Source organism: Microtus oregoni, unplaced genomic scaffold (genome assembly GCF_018167655.1).
Source record: "Microtus oregoni isolate MIOR12 unplaced genomic scaffold, Mior012 000042F_ref0000377, whole genome shotgun sequence".
Lineage (NCBI taxonomy): Eukaryota > Metazoa > Chordata > Mammalia > Rodentia > Cricetidae > Microtus > Microtus oregoni.
This window is the reverse complement of record NW_024543209.1, coordinates 1,760,079-1,782,660: the sequence shown is the minus strand read 5'-3', so window position 1 is coordinate 1,782,660 and position 22,582 is coordinate 1,760,079. Positions and strand designations below refer to the sequence as shown.

The 22,582-nt window shown below is 45.9% G+C and overlaps 1 protein-coding gene across 6 annotated transcripts in view; it reads right to left on the bottom strand.

The window, feature by feature from the left end:
* Nucleotides 1-22,582, bottom strand: part of Kif13a (kinesin family member 13A) — a 179,586-nt gene that overhangs the window by 26,420 nt on the left and 130,584 nt on the right. For 4 of the 6 annotated variants that reach the window (XM_041632689.1, XM_041632691.1, XM_041632692.1 and 1 more), the window contains 12 exons: nucleotides 21,841-21,990; nucleotides 19,731-19,892; nucleotides 17,654-17,827; nucleotides 13,720-13,871; nucleotides 11,806-11,938; nucleotides 11,494-11,640; nucleotides 8,645-8,683; nucleotides 6,966-7,065; nucleotides 5,734-5,860; nucleotides 2,633-2,688; nucleotides 1,754-1,878; nucleotides 1,361-1,537 (listed from right to left, as the gene is read on the bottom strand). In XM_041632689.1, coding sequence (XP_041488623.1) covers nucleotides 1,361-1,537; nucleotides 1,754-1,878; nucleotides 2,633-2,688; nucleotides 5,734-5,860; nucleotides 6,966-7,065; nucleotides 8,645-8,683; nucleotides 11,494-11,640; nucleotides 11,806-11,938; nucleotides 13,720-13,871; nucleotides 17,654-17,827; nucleotides 19,731-19,892; nucleotides 21,841-21,990 — 1,542 coding nt within the window. The remainder of the gene's footprint in view (nucleotides 1-1,360; nucleotides 1,538-1,753; nucleotides 1,879-2,632; nucleotides 2,689-5,733; nucleotides 5,861-6,965; nucleotides 7,066-8,644; nucleotides 8,684-11,493; nucleotides 11,641-11,805; nucleotides 11,939-13,719; nucleotides 13,872-17,653; nucleotides 17,828-19,730; nucleotides 19,893-21,840; nucleotides 21,991-22,582) is intronic. The other 2 variants (XM_041632690.1, XM_041632693.1) reach the window with 1 other exon arrangement.

The window sequence follows — 22,582 nt, the reverse complement described above, 5'->3', positions numbered from 1 at the left end:
ATCCTCCTGAATATTAACCTTCATCGGGCGATGAAAGGAGACAGAGACAGAGACCCACATTGGAGCACTGGACAGAAATCTCAAGGTCCAAATCAGGAGCAGAAGGAGAGAATAAAACCCTCTTTCTGAAACTTCCTGTCTCAGTCTGGGATCTTTAATCCCAGCACTTAGGAGGCAGAGACAGATCGTTGTGAGCTCAAGGCTCTACATCTCTACGAGTCTGGTCTACACAGGTAGTTTCAACTGAAGCTACGAGCCTGGTCCACACAGGCAGTTCCAACCCAAGCTGCACAGCAAGACCATTAAGAGCTAAATGCAGCTGTGATTGGGGTCAGACTGGCAGAGGTGGGACATCCCTGGGGTTCTCATTTTCATTGTTCCCTTATGCTAACTTCCCTTCATCTCTCCAGGGGCTAGCCAGCCTTCCTAAAACAATCTGAAGAACCCTGGGGGTCAGTTTTGTTGACAGTACCTCTGACATGGGTTTTGGCAAAGCAGCAGAAGTCTGCTCTGTCCCAGTGTTGTCACTAATGTCAGGGCCTGCTGTGGAATAATCCTCTTGCACACTGCAAAGATTTGTCACTCGAATTGGTTTAATAAGAGGCCAATTGGCTGGTAGCCAGGCAGGGAGTATAAGTGGGGCCACCAAACTAAGAATGATGGGAAGGAGTCACCAGCTAGATGCAGGGGAAGGAGATGAATGTATCATGCTAATAAAGGACCCACCATGTGATAGAGCGTAAATAAGGAATATGGGTCAACTTAAAATATAAGAGCTAGTTAGTAAGCCTGAGCTATTGGCTGAGCATTTATAATTAATATAAGCCTCTATGTGGTAATTTGGGAAGTGGCTACTGGCTATTTGGGAACAGGTGGTGAGGACAGGAAACATCCTCCGGTCTCTGCTGCTGCAGAGACAGTGGCAGCTGCTGCCTGCAAACATTACAGGCTCTTCTTTTAAAGAAAAAGTTTATTTGTGTATGTGTGTATCTCTGTGTGTGGACACATGCACATGTGTGGGGGTGCCCAAGGAGAACAGAAGAGAGTGTCAGATCCCTTGGAGCGGGAGTTACAGTCAGATATCAGACACCTGACAAACTCAAATTCTCTAGATCGGCAAAAAGTGCTCCTAACTGCTGAGCCATAGCTTCAGTTCCAAAGATTACGGCTATCCTAACCAGTGAACATGGCAAAGTTAATGAGTCTGGCATTGACATTCCTTCTGAGGTCTTCACCTGGCCACCATGACTATGGGCTCCATAATGCCCACGCTGTTTACCGAGTGTTACAAAACAGGGTGTGACACAGAGGAGATCATTTTGCCCTTGTACATGCTACGGTAAGCCAGTTCTGTCACTACCTGTTTGTTATAAATATTGGCTGCAATCCGCTTCCGTAACACTAGCTCCATAGCTGCCGGGTGGCTGAGTTGAACTGTGGTCTTCACAATCAGGTAGATCCTTTCATTCTGCGGCGTGACCCGATTCAGGTGAACAGAATCGTGGACCGAGGAGTCCCAGGAAGCTGTGGCTGAAACCTGGGAGGAGCAGAATGTTGGGGGACAGACAAGACATCCCAGAGAAAGAAAATCAATTCTACTTGCTGTGACCAAGTAGACTTCTTCCTTCAACTACTCAGAATGGTGACCCGGATGGCATTTTGTTCAAAGCCCCCAGGGTCTCTACCAGGGTTTATCAGGCTGATAGGGCTTGTGTGCCTGTGAAGACCCCGAGAGAGCCCTGGGGTAAATTACCTCATCACCACTGTGCTTTATGATGGGCAGGTAGAAGAACTGACTGCCATGCTCCTTGGGTAGGATGGAGTTCACACCCGATGCGTGGGGACCCACCAGCTGCTCATTGGCACTAAGGTCATCCGCTGAGCAAGTTCGAGGGGCAAGATGAAAATAGAGCAAAGAAAGTCAGCTTTTAAACAAACACCAGCATTTTAAAATATGCCTTTAAAATTAATTTTTCCATTTTATACTTTTTTTTTTAAAGACAGGGTTTCTCTGCGTAGCTTTGGAACCTGTCCTGGAACTTGATTTATAGACCATGCTGGTCTTGAATTCACAGAGATCCACCTGCCTCTGCCTCCCAAGTGCTGGGATTAAGGCATGATCCATCATCTGACTTATTTTATACTTGTATTAATTAAAAAAAAAAAAACCAGCCTAAAAAGTCATGGGTTTCATGAGAGCATTTTCTCCTGCTGCCATGTTACATGAAATCTGTTACCTTCTCTTCCTTTCCCCACCTTAAGGGCTGAGGGCGGAGGGTACCAGTCAGAAATGCGGTTCCTCAGCCCTCGCCAAGCCTAACACAGAATCTCCAGGGGCCACGCCTTCTGCAGGTGATGTCAATCATTCATATCTCAGAGCACATGCTTTGGGTTCTTGTTTGCAGTTTGCAATGCCCTGAGTGCTTTGTGTGCGATTAGACCCCCGCAGCTCTTCTCCAGTGACCGGATGCCATGCTGATGCATGTGACCCGAGACCCGAGTCACACTGTCACCTCGTGTACCATATCAGTAATTACGGGAGTGATTTACGCACCCAAAAGAACACAAGGCTGAGGAGATGATGATCTTAGCTGCCATTTATAATCCCGAGATGGGTTAAGTACTTACTTACCATTCAGATCCAGGAAGAGAACCGGTATGTGTGTTTCCATTCCAGGAGGCGGGACCCTAAATTCAACAACAAAATTTAACTGTAAGAACAGGTGTGGTTTGTATTTTTAATTACGAAACACCGTAGAACCATGGAAACAGAAGGACCCACTGTGGGGTTGTGGCGTCTCGCCTACTCATGTCAAGCCATTGTATCTCTTTGTTATGTTTATCTTATTGTGTATGTGTCTCTCTGTGTGCGGGGGCACATGTGCCATGGCAGAGGACAACTTGCAGGAGTCCAGGGATTAAATCCAGGTTGTCAGGCTTGACAGCAAGCACACTAAGCCGTATCTCCAGACTCCACCATTTTTAATTTCTTAAAGTAAATTGCTATAAAGACACACCATTTTTTTGACTCCCATGTTGACACACGACAAGGCAATCACTGTGACATACAAATAAACTACCAGACACAGGCATGAGATGTGAGTAACTAAAACAAAGTTGATTTGAAGCCTTTCAAAAAACAGTTCCGGGGGCCAAAGAGATGGCTCAACGTTTCAGAGAACTTTCTCCTCTCTCAGAGGACTTGGGTTCAGTCCCCAGCACCCCACTGTGACTCACAGCCCTCTATAACTCTAGTTCTAGGGGACATGACACCCTCTCCTGGCCTCTTCAGGCACCAGGCACACATATGGTGTGTATAAAATACATACACAGGTAAAACATTCATACACCTAAGAATAAGAAATGAATGATATATTTTTGAAGAAAAGAAACAATTCCAGGCACAGGGACAAGGGACCAGGGTGCTATCAGATGGAAGGGGGTGGATCAGAACCTAGAGGAAGTAAACAAAAAGGACAGGAGCCCAGAAAACTCCAAAGGAGTGCGCGCAGCCTGTGCAAGGAGGTGGTGTGTACAGCACAGGCCAGGCAAGCACATTGCTCAAACTGGCCCACATTAGAATCACCTCAGAGGGCTCTTGGAGAGCTCTGGTCATACGTTTCCTCATCTGAAGCAGACCTAGGATGGGACCCAGGGTGACATTTTAGGAACACTCAAGATGATGTGGGGCTGGAAAACATCACATAAAAGAGGCGGAGGCGAGGACGTCTTACGAGGGAGGCTTTGAGGACCAGCAAAGTCGGCATGAGCTGACTCCTCGCAGGGAGCACCCTGCAGAGTCACTGCACACTACAGACAGGATCGCAACACACAGGCAGAGGCTGCGAGGGGAAGCAGCAGGCATAGCACTTCCTCAGGAAGACCATGAAGCTGATGCCACTTCCATGATCCAGAGAGATGGGAACATCACTAGCATGTCTATCTGTCCAGGGCAGATCTGGACATGTGTATGGTGTTCAAAGGGGATGCTGGGTTTTCTCCTAGCCACTTAGAACAGAGGCTGAGGATGTAGCTCAGGGGTAGAATAGAGGCCCTGAGTTTGATCCTAGCACTACAAAAACAAAACACTGATGGAGGAGGGTCATCTTTCTTTCTGTTGTTTTATTGGTTAAGCAATAAAGAAACTGCTTGGCCCTCTGATAGGGTAAAATTTTGATAGGCGGAGTAAACAAAACAGAATGCTGGGAGAAAGAAGCAGAGTCTAGGAGTCACCATGATTCTCCCACTCCAGACAGACGCAGGTTAAGATCTTCCCTGATAAGCCACCTCGTGGGCTACACAGATTATTAGAAATGGGTTAGATCAATATGTAGGAGCTAGCCAATAAGAAGTTGGAACTAATGGGCCAGGCAGTGTTTAAAAAAATACAGTTTCCATGTAATTATTTCTGGTAAAGCTAGCCGGGTGGCGGGAAGCAGCCCCGCTGCTCATTATTACAACAGAGTGGCACCCAACGTGGCCAATTAAATCCACTTAAAAACCTGAGAGGGCTTAAAAAGGAGAGAGAGAGAGTTTACCACAGCTTTTTGCTGTTTGCTAGGGCGTGCTGCAAAAAAAATTTCCCTGACTCAGCAGCCTAAGCAGGAAAAGAAAAGGCAGAACCCCCAAACAAGAAAACAACAACAACAAAAATCCAAACAAGAACAATGTATAAGTAAATTTCTAAGACATGGCTTTGTAGTGAGAATGAGAATTAGAATCAACAGTGCAGTTGGGCAGTGGTGGCGCATGCCTTTAATCCTGGCACTTGGGGAGGCAGAGGCAGGTGGATCTCTGTGAGTTTGAGGCCAGCCTGGTCTGCAGAGGGAGTTTCAGGACAGCCAGGGCCACACAGAGAAACCCAGTCTCTAAAAATATAAAAAAATTAAAAAAGCCAAAACAAAATGAAAAACAAAAAAGTCAAAGAGCTACCTTTAACTCAATATACACAAAAGGCATTTTATATACATAATACGCATTATAATAAATAAGCTACATTCAAATGAACAAGCCTCTTTTTATGTCTATAAGTCTTACAACAGAACTAAAAACACCATTCCACTCGCATATCAGGAATAAACGCAAGAAGTAGTTCAAGAAATACAACTGAGACTGTGGCTAAGTTGGCAGGAGTACTGGCCTAGCACACAGAAAGGCCTGGGTTCAGTGCCCAGCTCTGTATTAAAATGGGTGCGGTGGCACAGACCTATAACCCCAGCACTGGGAGGTGGAGGCAGGAGGATCAGACGTTTACAATTCATGAAAGCAGCAGAACCACAGTTATGAAGTGGCAGGAAAGACTTTTATGGTTGGGGTCACCACAACATAAGGAAATGTATTTAGGGTCACAACATTAGGAAGGTTGAGGACCACTGCTCTCTCCATTAATACCGGCCAAATTAAGCACGTGCCAGCGTCTTAATAGATCTATTTTCTGTGCTCTTTTAGTATATTCTGAAGCCACCTTCTAGCCCAGTACACTTTGAACCGGCCTTCTCAGTCTAGAGAGAGGAAACAGGATCCAAGTTGCTCATTTAGAGGAAGAGGGGAATGCAGCACTTACGCCCAGCCAGGTCCCCTCTGGAAGAAGCTGGCTCTGGTGGGGAAGTTACAGAGAAGATGGCATGCTGGAGTTGGGTGGCCCTTCCCTCCGCTGCAGCTAGCTAATACTGAAAGCTATCTGCACGGCGCTTGTCACAGGTCATGCCTGGCCTGCATAAAGGGTGGCCTTACCAATCAGCCGGTGCCCCGGGGATCCCACTGCCGGGGGCAGGCACCAGCACTGCGTTCCTCTCTTCCGTCAGCCCCACCCACTGCTCCACCAGCCTGGCTTCCCGCTCCATGTCGTCTTCTGTTTTCTCTGTGGAACATCAGGAGGACATGAGTGACAGTGAAAGAGAAGGGACAGCAGCTAAGGGTAACGCAACCAGTGTTTTCACTCCAGGACATCCAACATGGTTTATGTGGCTACCATACTCCAGAGAAGGAACTGTGGCCCTGAAGATCAAGCATGAACACCAGACAGAGGCAGGATATGGCGTCAGCTTCAGGTAGAAGCCAGACGAAGTAAACAGAGCCGGGAGAGTGGCCAAGAAGGGGTTTGTATTACTGGTGCAGCATCTGGGGGCAGGGGTTAGGAATATATGCCGTGTCTACTTTACACACTTGCTGGAATGAGCCAGTTTATTAATTGGTATGATGTGGTTTATAAACTGACAAGCCATGTTACAAAGGCAGGGTATTTAAAAGCATTGTATACCTCGCTCCACAAAACATTTTTCTTCAGGCTCATTGTGAAAAGGATTTTACTGGACAAATTTTTCTGTCTTCATGCTCCAAACTCAATTCTGGGCTTCCCTGACTATACTCACTGGGTAGACAAACCTACACCATCCACTTGGCTGAGATGGTTTACCAAGGTGAATTTTGTTGACACAAAATGGAGCAAAATCCACATGGACTAACAAAGCATTAAGTACCATGAGTCACTATGAAGTCAAGTTGAGAGCATAAGGTTATCCATCCATCCATCCATCCATCCATCCATCCATCCATCCATCATGTGAGACAGGGGTTCACTATGTAGCCCCGGCTGGTCTGGAATTCACTATGTAGATCACATTTGCCTTGAGCTCATAGAGATCCACCTGCCTCTGTCTCTCAAGAGCTGGGATTAAAGGTGTGGTTCACACAGATTAGTTGTTGTTGTTGTTGTTGTTATTACCACTGTACAATACTGAAAAGGCTACTCCTGGGAGAGTTTAATCCCATGTACTTTTTTTCACATTTATTTATTTTGTGTGTGGGATGGGGCAAGCGTGTCACAGTACATGTGGACACAGGAGGACAGCTTGTGAATGCCGGTTCTCTCCTATCATGAGGGCTCTGGGGACTGAACCTGCGTCGTCAGCCTTGGTGGCAAGTGCCTTTATCGGCTGAGCCATCTCCCGGACCCCACCACATACCTTTCTTATTGCTGACTTTTTTAATCTGTTCGTCTAAGTATTCCCGCCGTTTAATGAGCGCGTCTGACCATCTCTCTCTTACGCAGTTCAAGTCTTCTTCCTGACAACAAGAGAGGGAAGCTTTTTATTTCTCTATAGAATGTGCAGACAATGATTCCTTTTGTATGAAAAAGATATTTAAGTAGATTGGGGGAGCTCTTCATTAGGAAAGGCCATTGAAGGTCACGGTGATTAATTAATAGGTGAGAAAGCAGAGGTCACAGACTACTCCATGCTGACCAAGGATGCTGGTGCCCAGAAATCAGAGCCCTGGATCAGGACAGTCACACTAAAAGGCAACACAAGCTCGAATGATGCCAGAGCAGGATGATCTTTATGCTGCAAGGTGATTTTATGTTGCAGGTGTGCACCACATCTGTGCACATTTGCATTACAGCAGTTCACTAAAAGACGTGTGATCTCAAGCAGGAGGTACCAAAAGCCAAGCTCGAAGCACAGGACATCAAACGGTAGGGAGAATGACGATATTTATGTAGTTCAGAGTTCAATGGCCTTGCTATTAATTAATTAACACCAGACTTTTCTGAACTGCGAAGAATAGGTCAGCAGAAAGCTTCCTAAACTTGCTGCGAAGATTCAAACAGCCAACCGTCACCACAAGGATAACCAAACACCTCCCATGCAAAAACTCCACATGCAGTCAGCCATGCTAGAAGAACTCCCAGAAGCAGATGCTGGACTCCACTGTGCGCATGGCAGGAAGCACACCCAAAGCCACAAGACGTTAGTTGATGGCACAGCTGAGACCTGAGGGATTCCTGACCTCCTCCCGAGGTCTGTTCTGGTTCAGTTTCATCCTTTCTTAGTAGGGAAGGAAAAACCATCACTTCTACCCCAGACACTGCTGGGTCTAACTCTCCTAGCGATGATGACCTGATACTAAGAGTGGGAACCTGGAAGCTTCTCCTACAATGTCCCCACAACTGACATCCAGGAAAGCAGTACAAAGACTGGGAACTCATGCCTGAAACTTTCATCTTGGCTGACTACTCTGACCACGACCCCACCATCATCCGTGATTGTAAGGCTAGCCGAGGCTGACTGGGTATCTATGGCACATCCGCTCATCCCCTCTCCTCCATTTCCAACAAAAAGTGCTGCTATTTAAATTCTCAACACGATGAACTAAGCTTGACTCTAATGAGAGGGCCACTGGTTAAATAAAACAAAAGAAAGGTCTATGTTCAGTCTCTAAGCTTGTTGTCCAATAAAAATGGCACTTAGGGTGACAGAAATCTTCCGGAAGTGAGAGGCAAAGTGCAGTTTAGTAGGGGAAAGACAAGACTGGACCAATGAACTGAACGGAGAGCAGTGTGTTTTTTTGAGATCGTTCATCTTTTTACGGCCATCGTGGTCTCGCTCAGCAAGGCTTTGCTAGCTGGTCGCTGGAGCCGGCAGAGCAAACAGTGCAGTGTCTGGTTACAGATTTGGAATCAACAGGAAAATCGCGAGAACTAGTACTGTGACCTTTCTCACATACAAAGCAAACCAAAAGCAAGTGAGAAACTGCACATTCTCACTCCGTGGCCCTGTTTCCACCTCCCTGGGCCCTGCTTTGCGAAGGCTGGCGATTAGCGAGAGCTGTGCCCCATGCACAGGGTTGACAGTGGCAGCAATACCTGATAACTATCCATATCATCGCCATCCTCCTCATCTCTCTGGTGGGGAGAAAATAAACATAAAGGACATGCATTTCGTTTTCTCAAACAGCACACAGGGAAAGATAATTTAACACATGTTACAATGGACGCCTCGTACAACATTAGCACCGTAAAGCATTTCACCGAATCCCAAAAGGACAGGAAGGAAGGATTAAATTCATCTGTCTGCCTGTCTGTCTGTCTGTCTGTCTGTCTGTCTGTGTGTGTGTGGGGGGGCAACTTCTAAGAATCATTTTTCTTCTTCCTCATGTGGGTTCTGGGGTTGTCAGACTTGGAGGCAAGTGCCTTTCCCACTGAGTCATTTAATACCCCAAGAATTATTTTTTTAAGTAAGAAAATCAAATATTTTTCAAGAGAATTCTCTTAGATAAGGATTGAAAACAACATCCCTGGGCCAGGCCTTGTGCCACTGTCACGGATGGGTGATTGCATTCTGGTGGGCTGTCTGAAGTTTGGGATGATCTTAGCCGGACAGAAGGCTGACCTATGAAGGAGTTAGATTCTCTTCTCACAGAGACCCTAGAGGATGGAGAGTTAATCCAAGGTTCACCATCCAAGATGGCGGTTGCTCAGGACAGAAGCCGGACCTCCTGTCTCTATCCCCAGCAATCGTTCCTTGGAGAGCATCACTCAGAGGGGTGAAGTTGCCACAGGAATGCCTGGGGACCCAGGCTAAGGGCATGTAGGGGTCTATGCTGGCTACTGCAGGGGAAGCTGAGCCACTGGACTGCACCGGCTACCTGTGTTCTCTATGCATGGATCACAAGTACCCCAAAGGCATGGCTGCATTTTGCAATAGTTACACAAGGTAACAATGTTGGTTAAAAAAAACTTTAGGCAAGAGAAAGAATCAAGCTGAAAACAAGAGTTTAGGTAGAGACAATTTTCCTTAGAAATGAGACTACAGCCCCCTCCAGTCATCATTATCACAGCCATTATTGTCACTTTAGAGACAGGGTCTCACTCTGCAGTCCTGGTTGGTCTGGAACTCACTACGTAGACCAGGCTGTCCTTGAACCTACAGTGGTCCTCTTGCCTCTGTCTCCCGAATTCTAGGATTACAGGAATGTTCCACTATCCCCGGTGAATTCTTTTATTTAAACTTATAACAATCTTTTTTAATGACATGAGAGAATATTATAATCATTTTAATTTTGGACGTCACAACTTAAGCTACATGAACTCCATGTCTTATGCTGAAGATTGATTTTATCATATATCATAACATAGTTATATCATATATCATAACATAGTTTTATTCCAGAAAGAAACTGAGAATTGTTGCATCTATTTCATCATTTTAGAAAAGAAAGAATCCAGTATTTAAGTGAACCAGGAAATGAATGGGGAACCGGGGTCTCCTGTCTGTAAGTCTTGTGCTACCAAGTAACTCCTGTGGCCGCCCTGGAGGTTACTGGCTCACAAGGGCCTGGCCTGGAGTGAGGATATGCATTTTATTCTTCATTCACAGGCTAGAGAAGCACCCAGAACACGTGCCCAATCTCCTTGTCCTTTGCTCTTGTTCTCAAGGAAGCAAGCACACCCTGAGACACAGGGAAGTTTGGTCAGACCAGAGGAGGGTAGTGCCGGGCAAAGCCCAGAGCTCTGCATTCATCTCCAACTTTCAGAAAAGTCTGCGCCAACACCATGAAACCAAAGAGAAACTGTGGTAGAAGATGAACCGTTTCTCAGGATTGGCTGGGCTGATACCCAGACTCCTCAGAGAAATGGAGGGAAATATTTTCTCTCTGGCAAGGCAGAGAAATCCTCTCTACCACATCTGACAATAGGGGACCCTGGTTCAACTGTGTCCAGTCCCTTGAAACACATACGTTATTCCAAGCCACAGTAGGAGGACAGTTATTGAAGTTTATTCTCCTAGGGCACAGACTAGCTTTCTGTTCTGTCTGCCCTCCACAGTGTCTCATGTAGCCCAGGCTAGCCTCAAACTCACTATGTAGCTAAAGCTGAGGACGATCCTGAACTCCAATTCTCCTGCCTCCACATTCTAAGTGCTGGGCCGACAGACTTGTATTATCACAGCCAGCATCCTTTTATTTCTTAATGAGAACAATGGGCTTGGAGGATGGAGATTTAATGGATGAAATGATCAAGGGTATAGTTTTTATAATAACAAAAAAGAGCAGTACAGATTGGTTTAAAGTGATGGTATAGAAGAGCAATATTCTGATAACATTGCAAGTGGACTGGGGCAGCAGTCGCTGGCTATAAAATAAAAGCAGCCCAGAGCAGGCGACCACTAGCGCTTTAAGAAGTAAGCATTACTAAGTAACACTAAGCAAACACAGCATTTTATATTTAGAAGAAAGGCAACAGACGGGGATGTGACTTGGAAGAGATGCAGTTGGCAACTGTTGCTGAATTTCCAAGTAAGATTTCCACTGTACATCAATTTCCTTACTTACACAGTAACTGATTTTTAAATTTCTTCTTTTTAATGAAAATATCTCCTTTTAATCATGTGTGTGTGTATCTGAGTGTGGGTATGTGCACATGAGCACAGGTGCCCTCAGAGGCCAGAAGAGGTCACTGGATCCCCTGGAGATGGAGTTACAGGTGTTTTGAGCTCTCTCGCATGGGTGCTAGGAATTGCATTTGAGTTCTCTGTAAGAGCAGTATGCATTCTTAACTGATGAGCCAATTCTGCAATCCCTTGATCTTTTTAAAATTAAAATTAAAAAAAAAATTCTGAAGTTCTGGGTATTTCTGAGGAAGCTTGGTAAGTGTCCTCCAACCAAGCTACATCCCCAGTCCTTGGTACCTATGACCCCAGACCCATGTCTTACCTGGTAACTGTCCAGCCCTCTTTGCAGCTTGGTGGACCTTGCAGTCACGCAGCCAATGGATACCGACAGGATGGCTTCCACCATGAGTGGCAGCGTCCCTGAATGCTGCACAGGTTTTACTGTGACCTGCACTCTACGCGAGTGCCCCTGCGGAGGTGAAGGCAGTGAAGATGCCAGAAATGGGGATGGGGATGGGGGAGGAAACAGGAGAGATAATTTGAGAACAGAAACACAAAATAATTAGGGCATGCCTAGAAACTCTAAGAGTGGAGTAGGGAGGAGATGATAAGCAAACAAACGAAACCTTTCTACCTGTCTGAGTTGAAAGACGCCCCCAGTGTTGACGTCTTTCGCCTGGTGAAGTTCCACGGCGGCATATTCCCCCAGCTCATTCAGTTCCAATATGGAGACCCACATTTCTATTCTTCGAGTGACTTCATTCCACCTGTGAAAATCCCAACAAGCCAAGCATCAGCCAGGGCCACTGGTAGCAAACGGTAATAAACATCCATCTCTGAACACGTTCGGGCACTGTGCCAGCGGCGTCTCACAGGTTACCTCTTCAATGACCGCTCATACAACCCTGCGATATGGACTCGCAGGCTGTTTAACTGACCCACACCTTCCACTTAGAGGTGTACACAGAATTCCAGGGGGGTTGACAAACCCAAGTTAGCTCCGCCTGTTTTAAAATGTCATAAAAATGGAACCACGAGGCATGGACTCTTGAGTCATTTGGCACAATGGATGGATGATCCTTTCTTTCTCTGACAGGGTCTCTCTCTATAGCCCTAGATGACTTTGAACTCACAGAAACCCGTCTGCCTGTCTCCCAAGTGCTGGGATTTAAGGCATGTGTCACCACGCCTGGCCCCAGTGCTTTTAGATTTTAATGCTGACTAAGCTGCTCTTGGATGACTGACCCAGTAATCTGTTTATTCGCCTGCTGAAAATACCTGGGTTCATCGTGACACTGGTGTATTGGTAAAGCCGCCACGAACACTACTTGTGGACCTAATTTTTCATTTCTCTCAAGTAAGCCCCCGGGTATGGGGTTGCCAGGCCACAGAAGAGGCAAATGATCAACTTTATAAAAAATTGCCAATTTTAGGGCTGAAGCTGAATGGCAGAGTGCTTGCCTGGCAAGCGGAAAGATCTACGTTCTGTCTCTGGAAATGCTATAAAAAGAAAAAAAAAAAAGACATTAGGAACTTTCTCTTAGATCGCGGTTGCTTGGTTATTTTCATCGTTCTCTGCCTCCCCAGTGCCGGGATTAAAGGTGTGCGCCACCACCACCCGGCTGTTTGTTTATTTTCATCGTTATGCCTTTGATGCAGAATTAACTCCAACCTGGAAGTTTTCCCTCCTATGGTTATTGTGGCCTGAGGACCTGTGACCATGTCAAAGTTGTAAAGATGCTATCCCCCTCCAGGCAGCATGGAACAGACCAGTAAAACTAGCACTTGCTGAGGCAGGAGGATTGCGAATCTGAGGGCAGGTGAGCACTTGCTTACAACGATACCATCAACAACGACAATGACAAAAACTCAGGGCATGGTGGCTCACATCTGCAATTTCAACACTCGGGAGGTCAAGACAGGAGACTGCCACAAATATGAGGCCAGCCTAGTCAAAACCAAACCATATCTCAAAAACAAAACAAAAAAAACCCCTACAAAGCAATAAAAATTGGTAAAAAGATATCCTACCATTTTCTTCTACCAGATTTGTAGATTTTTCTTTGCATTTAAATTTATGATTTGGGCCAACAAGGTAGCCTAGTACGTAAAAGAGCTTGCCTTCAAACCAGATGACCTGAGTTCGATCCCTGGGAACCACGAAGTGGAAGTTGGTAACTGACTCCTGCAAGCTGTCCTCTGACCTCCCTCAGCATGCGCGCACACACATGTGCGCACACATACACACACACACTAATGTAATAAAGACTTTAAGAATAAACATAACTTTTGTGCTTGATGTTAAGTAAAACCAAGGATTTTTTTTTTCCCACATCAATACAGCAATTACTCCAGTCCCGCTGGTTTCAGTGACTCACTATCCACAGTGTGTTTCGATGTTGGTGGCTTCTTCTAGTACTACAAAGGAGGAAATGGACTCAAAGGCTGAGCAACTTCTTTGAAGCCCCAGGGTTTGAAGCCTCAATGCTGACTTAAGGTCATGAGCTGCTCCTGACCACTGCGTCTAATGCTTGCAGCAAGAACCAACCTGTCATGCAATGTTCTTGTCTTCGCATGGAGGGAGTCGACCTCCCAGATGGAGCTTCCGTTCCCAGCGCACCGGTGGCCCCACACTTCAATCGCCAGCGCGCCATCGGAAATGAACTCTAGGAACTCTTCTGTGACCGTCACCACAAAGTCCTGGGACAAGCAGAAGGCAGGAGAGCACACTGAAAGTCGGGCATAATGGCACCCAATTATCTGCTCTCAACCTTAAACCCCATCTCTTCTGTTCTGCAGGAAAGCATCCAGGTTCACAGGATGCCGTATCTGGAAGCGATCTAGGAGGTAACTCCATTCTAATGAACAAAGCCGAACTCAAAACTCTGACTTTAGGTGCAGAGCTGGCATCTGCATTCCCTTACTTTGGCTCATGGCCATCTCCAGTGAACCACTCTAACCTCCAGATGACCCTAGCTGCACTTGCAGACTTACCCCGTAAGGGACTTGAACTATCTGATTCCTTCCTGGCCTGGGCTCTTGCTCATGAGTGTGTCTCTCTTCAGTTCCTCACTCTAAAAGACAAGGCCACGACTGTGGAAATGTATAGAGTTCCCTGAGAACTGTGGCTGGTCACCTAGAACACTGAACAGGCTTAAAGCCAAGCCACTTTCCTTCCCATCAGCCTCCTCGGGAGCCTGAGCAGAGACTCAGAGGCAGTTATTCATTGACTCATTTCCAGAAACAGCTACTAAGTAGATTGAACCTTATTCTATCTACTTCCTATTTCATCTGGAGACAGACCCAGAAAGTTAGGAGGAAAAGAAACACAGTGGTCAGTGAGTCCAATCTATGTTCTTTAGAAGTGAAAAACGAAACAACAACAACAACAACCTCTAAAATCACACTGTGACCCCAGGGATTTTGGGATCCGTATGTATTTAAACATTTGTTAAACAGTACACACTGAAAATCCAGCCTTTGTCTTCCTGATATAAACCGTCCTGTGGATCCAAAGAAGGATGGAGAATATTTAGAAGACAATTAGAAAAACAGTAACAACAAGAACAACAAAATGGGGGAGGGAGGGATGCTACTTAGGAGGAGGAGAAGCCAGTGTGTGGGGAGGGGATGGGAGAGGACAGCAGCAGCAGCAGAAGATGAGTTAGAACAAGGCATAGAATTCATACGGATGAAAATGCCATAATAAGGCCATTGCTTTGCATGCTAACTTAAGTAATAAAAACTTAATATTGCAGGTAAAATAATGGTAACTAAGGATTTTAAGAATGTGGTTTAGTAAATGCGGGTCAAGAAACGTAGGCTCAGGGCTGTAGAGACAGCTTGGTATCTTAGAGCATTTGTTCTTCTTCTTGAGGACCCTGCTTTGATTCCCAGCACCCACCTGGCAGCTCACCAACCACCTGTAACACTAACACCAGAGGCTCTGACGCCCTCTTCTGGCCTCTGGGAGCACCAGCCATGTACATGGAACACATATAGAACACAGGCAAAACACTCATATACACTGAATAAATAAATAAGCAAATTCTTTTTTTGTTGTTGTTTTGGTTTTTGGAGACAGGGTTTCTCTGTATAGTCCATGCTGTCCTGGAACTCACTCTGTATACCCAAGATGGCCTTGAACTACAGAGATCTGCCTGCCTCTGCTCCCAAGTGTTGGGATTAAAGGTATGTGCCACCACTGTCTGGCTCTAAATAAACAAATCTTCTGGTCTACATTTTTTTTTTTGATTTTTTCGAGACAGGGTTTCTCCAGCTTTTGGTTCCTGTCCTGGAACTAGCTCTTGTAGACCAGGCTGGCCTCGAACTCACAGAGATCCGCCTGCCTCTGCCTCCCGAGTGCTGGGATTAAAGGCGTGCGCCACCACCGCCCGGCAATCTTCTGGTCTACAGAGCTAGTTCCAGGACAGGCTTCAAAGCCACAGAGAAACCCTGTCTCGAAAACAAAACAAAACAAAAAAAATCTTAAAGAAAAGAAAAAAAAAGAAAGAAGGAAGGAAAGAAAGAAGGTAGGTAAGTAGGGAGGGAGGACGGGAGGGAGGGAGGGAAGAAAGAAAAAAGAAATGTGGGCTATTGATTTTTTTCTTCAGCAGCAGCAGCAGCAGCAGCAGCAGCAGCAGCAGCAGGAGGAGGAGGAGGACCCAGCAGCCTTGCATATATGAAGTTTGACAGGTGGTAATAGGAATTCATTTTCTAAGCTAGAGTCAGACAGAAAAGACACAATCTACAGAGAAGCGGTCTCTAGGAGAAGCCTCCCCACAAAGGGCAGAGTCCATCTTAGAGAAAACATTAGGTGACGGTACCGAGAGAAAGCCAGAGAGGCAAGAAAGATAAGAACATAGACAATAGCTTACCAACATATGTGACAGCGCACAGGGACTACCCCTGATGGCCCAGCTGCTCAGGACAGGGAAAGTCTGGGAGTTCAAGGCCAGAATCAATCTTTCTTTCTTTCTTTCTTTCCTTATTTTTTAAAAACAGAAAACAAACTATCCTTTTTTTCATTTTACATACCAGCATATTTCTTTTGTTTTTAATTTTATTTATTTTTAATTTTATGTGCATTGGTATTTTGCCTGTATGTATGTCTGTGTGAGGTTGTCGGATCCCCTGAAACAGGATTTACAGACAGTTGTGAGCTGCTTTGTGGGTTCTAGGAATTGAACCCATGTCCTCTGGAAGAGCAGCCAGTGCTCTTAGCTACTGAGCCATCTCTCCAGCCCTACCAGCATATTCCTTAAAAAGAAACATGGCTATACTTTTGTAAACTAAGGCTCCAAGCGGAGACTGTTCAGATTTCACTTTATATATTTCCTAATTATTTGAATTTATAATGAGTACATTGGAGCTTTACAAAGTCCAATAAGATATTTTGTTCAATTAAAAAAAAAAAAAGAAAGAAAGAAACTTACAGGGAAAACTCTTCTGAGAGAGAATCTCCTGTCCTGGAACATGGGATCTTGCTGCTTCAGCCTCCTGTGTTCCAGGATTACAGGCATGTGCCACCACATATGGGGAGAACTTCTGAGTCATAAGCAGATTTTAGCCAGGCCTAGGAACTCCTGCCTGTAATCCCAGCACTTGGAAGGCGGATGCAGGAGGATGACCATGAACTGGAGGGCAGAATAGGACATATGAGTCCTAGACCTGCTTGAGCTACACAGCAGGACTCTTTTGTGATTTAATAGATTTGGGGAAGAGGGGTATCATTTTCTTTAGGGGTGTGGCCAACAGCAAGTTGCTGATATCCAGCCTATAACCTCGCTCCTATGCTTAGGCAAGAAACTCTTAACTCCACCAGTGACACAGGAAGAGGTAAAAGAAAGGAGGAGGTGACTCGTGGGAAGAAGAGGGTTTCAGTGTAGTAAGGAGATGAGAAAAGGGAACTGAGCATGAAAATGACTAAAATTCTAAAACTGCCAGCCAACAATAAAAACATTTAAAAAAAATTAATAAGGCGGGGCTGGAGAGATGGCTCAGCAGTTAAAAGCACTGAGTGCTCTTGCAGGGAACCCAAGTTCAATTCCCAGCACCCACATGGCGGCTCACAACTCTCTGTAACTCCAAGATCTGACATCCTCACACAGACATGCATGCAGGCAAACACCAATGCACATAAAATAAAAAGAAATAAATTATTTTAAAAAATTAATAAGGGAACCTTTGTCCTTAAAACAAGGAAGGAAGGAAGGAAGGAAGGAAGGAAGGAAGGAAGGAAGGAAAACAGAAGCTCCACACAGTTGGAAAGTATCCCGTTCCAAACACCAGAATTGTATGTAATGTTGCAGAATAAGTACTTGGCAATTTTAAAAGTGTGTGCCCAATTCCATTCCCCACCGTGCAGCTGATGCTCATTCTGTTGTGGCTGTTCTGCTGGCGGGAACTGACCCAGATCAAGCTCACACTTCACCACAGAGTGTCACCCTGGGCCTGGTACCACTTTGTAACTGCATCCGTACCTTGCGGTGAGAGAAGGTCACCGTGTACTGGGCATCCCTGGACTGCGGGGAAGGCACGTCTGGGTCCACCACCGGGGCTGCCACCGTGGACTCACACTGGTCCCAGAACGTATACTGACAGAAGACGAAATTTGAGAGGCTTAAGGGGAGCCCAGTTGCCTCTTTAATTATCACCTGAAGAGATTAAAAAAAAATAAATTATAGTTCTCAAAAAAGAAACACTAAAGAATATGTCCTTCCATAGTTCAGTTATCTCTAAGAGAGGATGAAATCATCTATTTGAGAATATTTAAGACCATTCATTGCGATCTATCTATCTATCTATCTATCTATCTATCTACTGATCGATCGATCTATCTATCACCCATCTATCCACCTATCTATCTCCTATCTTTAGCAGTGAATTTAGGGCCTCACACAGACCGAGCTATATTCCCAGTCCATCCTTTTATAAAGCTAGAAAGCATGGAAGTCTCAAACTCAGAGATCGGCCTGCTTCTGCTCCTAAGTGTTGGGATTAAAGACATGCACCATCATATCTAACACAGGGACTCATCTTCAAATTTTAAGAAAAATTATATTTACTTATTTGTGAGGAAAAAAAGGCACATTCCTGTATAATCTTACTCACGACTGAGTTTCTGATAAAGAAGTAACTCTTATTAGGAGAACACAATTCAATAATATATTCTCCATACTGCGACAGACATGGCCCTCTCTTTCTGCAGATTTGCCATCTGTGGTTTAGTCAATAGATCAGATATACTCCAGACACTAAATCATACAGACATGTGTAGACTTCATCTTGTCATTATTCTCTAAGCAACGGTCACACGTGGTGAAAACCATGACTATAACAGCAACTTAGGGGAGGAACAGGTTAATTTCAGTTTATAGGGCAAAGACCATCACTGAGGGCAGCCCAGGCAGGGATTTGAAGCAGAAACCATAGAAGAATGCTGCTTACTGGCTGGCTTGTGCTTACCTAGCTTTCTTATACAGCTCAGGACAACCTGCCAAGGGAATGGTGCCTCCCACGGTGGGCTGGACTGTCATATCAATTAACAACCAAGACAACCCCTCACAGACAGGCCAGGCCCATCAACAATTTCACCAATGCAATTCCTCTCTCAGGTGACTCTAGGCCGCGTCAAATAGAAAATTAAAGCCAACTAGTGCCAAGTGTGGCGGTGAGCAGTTTTAATTCTAGCACTCAGTGAGTTGGAGGCCAGCCTGGTCTACGAAGTGAATCCTAGAACATCCAGGGCTACATAATTGAGAGACCTTGCCTCAGAAAAGCAAATAAATAAAATAAATCTTTAAAAACGAGGCTAACTAGAACTGATATAACTACTACACATCATTTGCACTGCACTTCATGCTGTTTTATTGGCAGTTATTAAAAGTGTATAGAATGATGTGCATAGATTATATGCAAACACAGTGCACTGTTGGTGTGGGAAGTCCTTCAGTCTGTGTTTTGCTTTTATTGGTTAATGAATAAAGCTGTTTTCCCAGTGGCTTAGCAGAATAGGGCAAGGTGGGAGTTCCAAGCAGATAGAGGAGGAGGGGGTAGTGAAGTCAGGTAGAAGCCATGTAGTTGCTGCCAGAGACAGACTTCTCCGCTGGAGTCCACTGAAACTTTGCTAGTAGGCCACAACCTTGTGGTGATGCACAGATTAATGGAGATGGGTTAGTTTAGGATATAAGAGCTAGCTAGAAATATGCTTAAGCTATTGGCCAAATAGTGTTGCAAATAATATGGTTTCTGTGTGATTATTTCTGAACTAGCAGCCTCCGCCAACACACTGTGTGTAAGGGACTTGCATACATGTGGATTTGAGTCTGTGGAGGGCTTCACAAAACCAGTTTTGTGTAGACACTGAAGGTAGAGGGTACATGTTTGGGGAATTCCACACACTTGATCCGAGAGAATTGTTCTAGAAGTGCTGCCTACAGCTGTATCTCTCGTCAGACAGTTTAGCTTCTATCGTGCTGGATGGAAAACTCACAGCACTTTGTGCACACGGTTTGGCATTGCCACGGTCTACGTGAGCCCCCACCATGGTCCTCTCACCCGGCACGTCAGCTTCTTGACTCGGTGAATGACTTCGCCGCTGCTGTCCACGACTTCAAGACTTCCACTTTCACTAGAGTTCTCGGAAGAGTCATCCTCTGACACACGCTCCGGAACAGTCCCAGTGACACGCATGACCTCCACGTGGAGACGCCCGGCAACCTGGATCATGGGACAAGAGCATCTCAGAGCTCAAGGGCATACCCGGGCAACACTAGCCTGAGAAACAAGTTTACTCTCGGCCCCTGCTGACCATCTCTGGCAGTGCGAGACCCTCCCTCCCAAGCCATTCCCATGAGGGAGACCCAAAACCACCCTCCGAGAGCCAGCCGTGCCCTGCACCGTTCCTTTCTTACTCTGAGTCAAATTTGTCCCTTCACGACTTGTTTTCTAGAACTATCCTTAGGTATACCCATTTTCCTCAGCTCAGGCAAGGAACAGCTTCAAGGGAGCGATCATCGTCTACTGGAACCTTTGGTCTTGCAATTGTTTACATAGTTACATACGCATTTATTTGATCATGTACTTGGTTAACCTAGTCATTCCACAAAGACCTACTGGGAAGCCAAGAAAAGAAGTGGGCTCTGCTGCCAGTGAGCTCATGGCCAGAAAGCAGAGAAGGCAGAACCCAGGAACAACAGGATAAAGCGTCTGACACAGAGGTATTGGGTGTGTGTAGGGTAAATGTAAGCACGTGCATGTGGCAAGTGTTTACTGGGGGCAGGACTGTGCCGAGCACTGTGCTTCCAACACGACACCAGGCAGACCCGGCCCCTAGCTCAGGGAGGATGGGTGGTACAGGATATGGAGATGCATGAAAAAGTGGGGTGGTAGTGGGCTTTTACTCCAGGAATCACATGAACAAAGCCAGATGGGTATGGGAAGGCAGTTCTTCTGTTTGCTTGCTTTTGTAAGTAAGATTTTGATTTGTTGAGACAGGGCTCGCTACATAATCCAGGCTGACCTCACTCACTGCACAATCCTCCTGCTTCAGCCTCCTGAGTGCTTCAATGATAGGTGTGCAACCCCACTCTTAGCTCTAGGTAACAATTCTTTTGTTCCACCTACTTTACCTTTTAATTATGTATATGTGTGTGGGTCCATGCCCTTGAGTGCTGGTGTCCAAAGAGGTCAAGGGTATCGGATCTCCCTGGAGCTGGAGTCACAGGTAGGTTAGGAGCTATCTGATAGGAGAGCTGGGGCTTGAACTTGGGCTCTCTCCAAGAGCAGCAAGCCACTCTTAGCTGCTGAGTCATTCCTCCAACCTCTAAATAACTGTTCTTTTCAGGCCATTTTTTTATTAGAACATTTCTATTTCCGAGTGCGGAAGTGTTTTGCTGGAGTGGGTCCAGGTTGGCAGTATTCCATTCTCCTTTCTGAGATGGCTCAGGCTGCTCAAATCCTGCCTTGGCTTCTGAATGCTGGGACTACAGGGACGAGCCGCCACACCAGGCTAAGTAAGGAGGACGCCTAATGCTCAGATTCAATCTCCACATAGCATTGGCGCTGGAGACAAGGATCTGAGAGAAGTATCCGAAAAGTGAGACACACGGGAGGAGGGACCGAGGGAAAGAAGGGTGGAGACACAGCAGTGCAATGTGTCATATGATGTTTGTTTGGGAACTGAATGCACCTGCATTAATCTGTGCGTGCATGTGTGTGTGTGTGTGTGTGTGTGTGTGTGTGTGTGCATGCGCGCATGCAATAGCACACATGTCTCAGTCAGAGGAAAGCATTTGGAAGCCTTTTCTCTTCTTCCACTCTGAACTTGAACTCAGAGCATTTGGTTCGCATGGCAAGTGCTTGAGGGTTGAGCCTTGAGTGTGTTTTTAATATATGAGATACCCAGAGCCTGCCAGGGACTCGAGACTAAGAGACCCTGAGCAAGGGCCTCAGCCACTGGATCCACTGGCCACTTAAGTTGTATTTTTAGCATGGGGAGAAGCATTGGTGGTCACCAGAGCAGAATTATCCCAGGAAGGTACCAGATCCTACACACACACACACACACACACACACACACATGCACACAGAGCATCTTGATCTTCCTCAAGGCAGAGATTAACAAAATTTCACACCTGTCATTTTCTAGGGGCTGGTGTGTCCTTACCTCCCCCTGCTGGCTGATGATGGGTACTGCATATTGAAGTTTAACGTCACAGAAGAGACATTCCAAGAACACATTAGCCACTCCGATGAGGTTGTGATTCTCCTGAGCTTCGTAAAAAGGGTCGCCTCGCTTCCCATAGAGCCTCTTGGCCTGAGAAGCAGAACAGATCATTGGGGGGGGGGTCAGGAAACAAAGCATCAACTTAAATCATGTTATTTCGAACCAGCACTAAACATACTTTTAGAGGAAGCATTCACTGAAATAAACAAGAAGTAAAATCAGAATCATGCAGACAGATCAACCCAGCACATGAGTGGGGCATGTCTGCTGGGGGCTATCATGCAGAGGAGCCTCGCCTTCACTCATCCCACAACTACAGCCTGTTTCATGTCGTGCCCTGGAACTGGCACCAAATCTTTCTTTCTATTGCTAATATAAAATGTTAGAAACAAAACATTACATGCACTACAATTATGTTTAGAAATCTACCCAGCCGTGAGCACAGCTGGGGCACACGCAGCTAGGGGCACACACAGATAGGGGCACATGCAGATGGGGTACACACAACTAGGGGCACACACAACTAGGGGCACACACAGATGGGGCACACACGGATAGGGGCACACACAGATAGGGCACACACAGATAGGGGCACACACAGATAGGGCACACACAGATAGGGGCACACACAGATAGGGCACACACAGATAGGGGCACACACAGATGGGGCACACACAGCTAG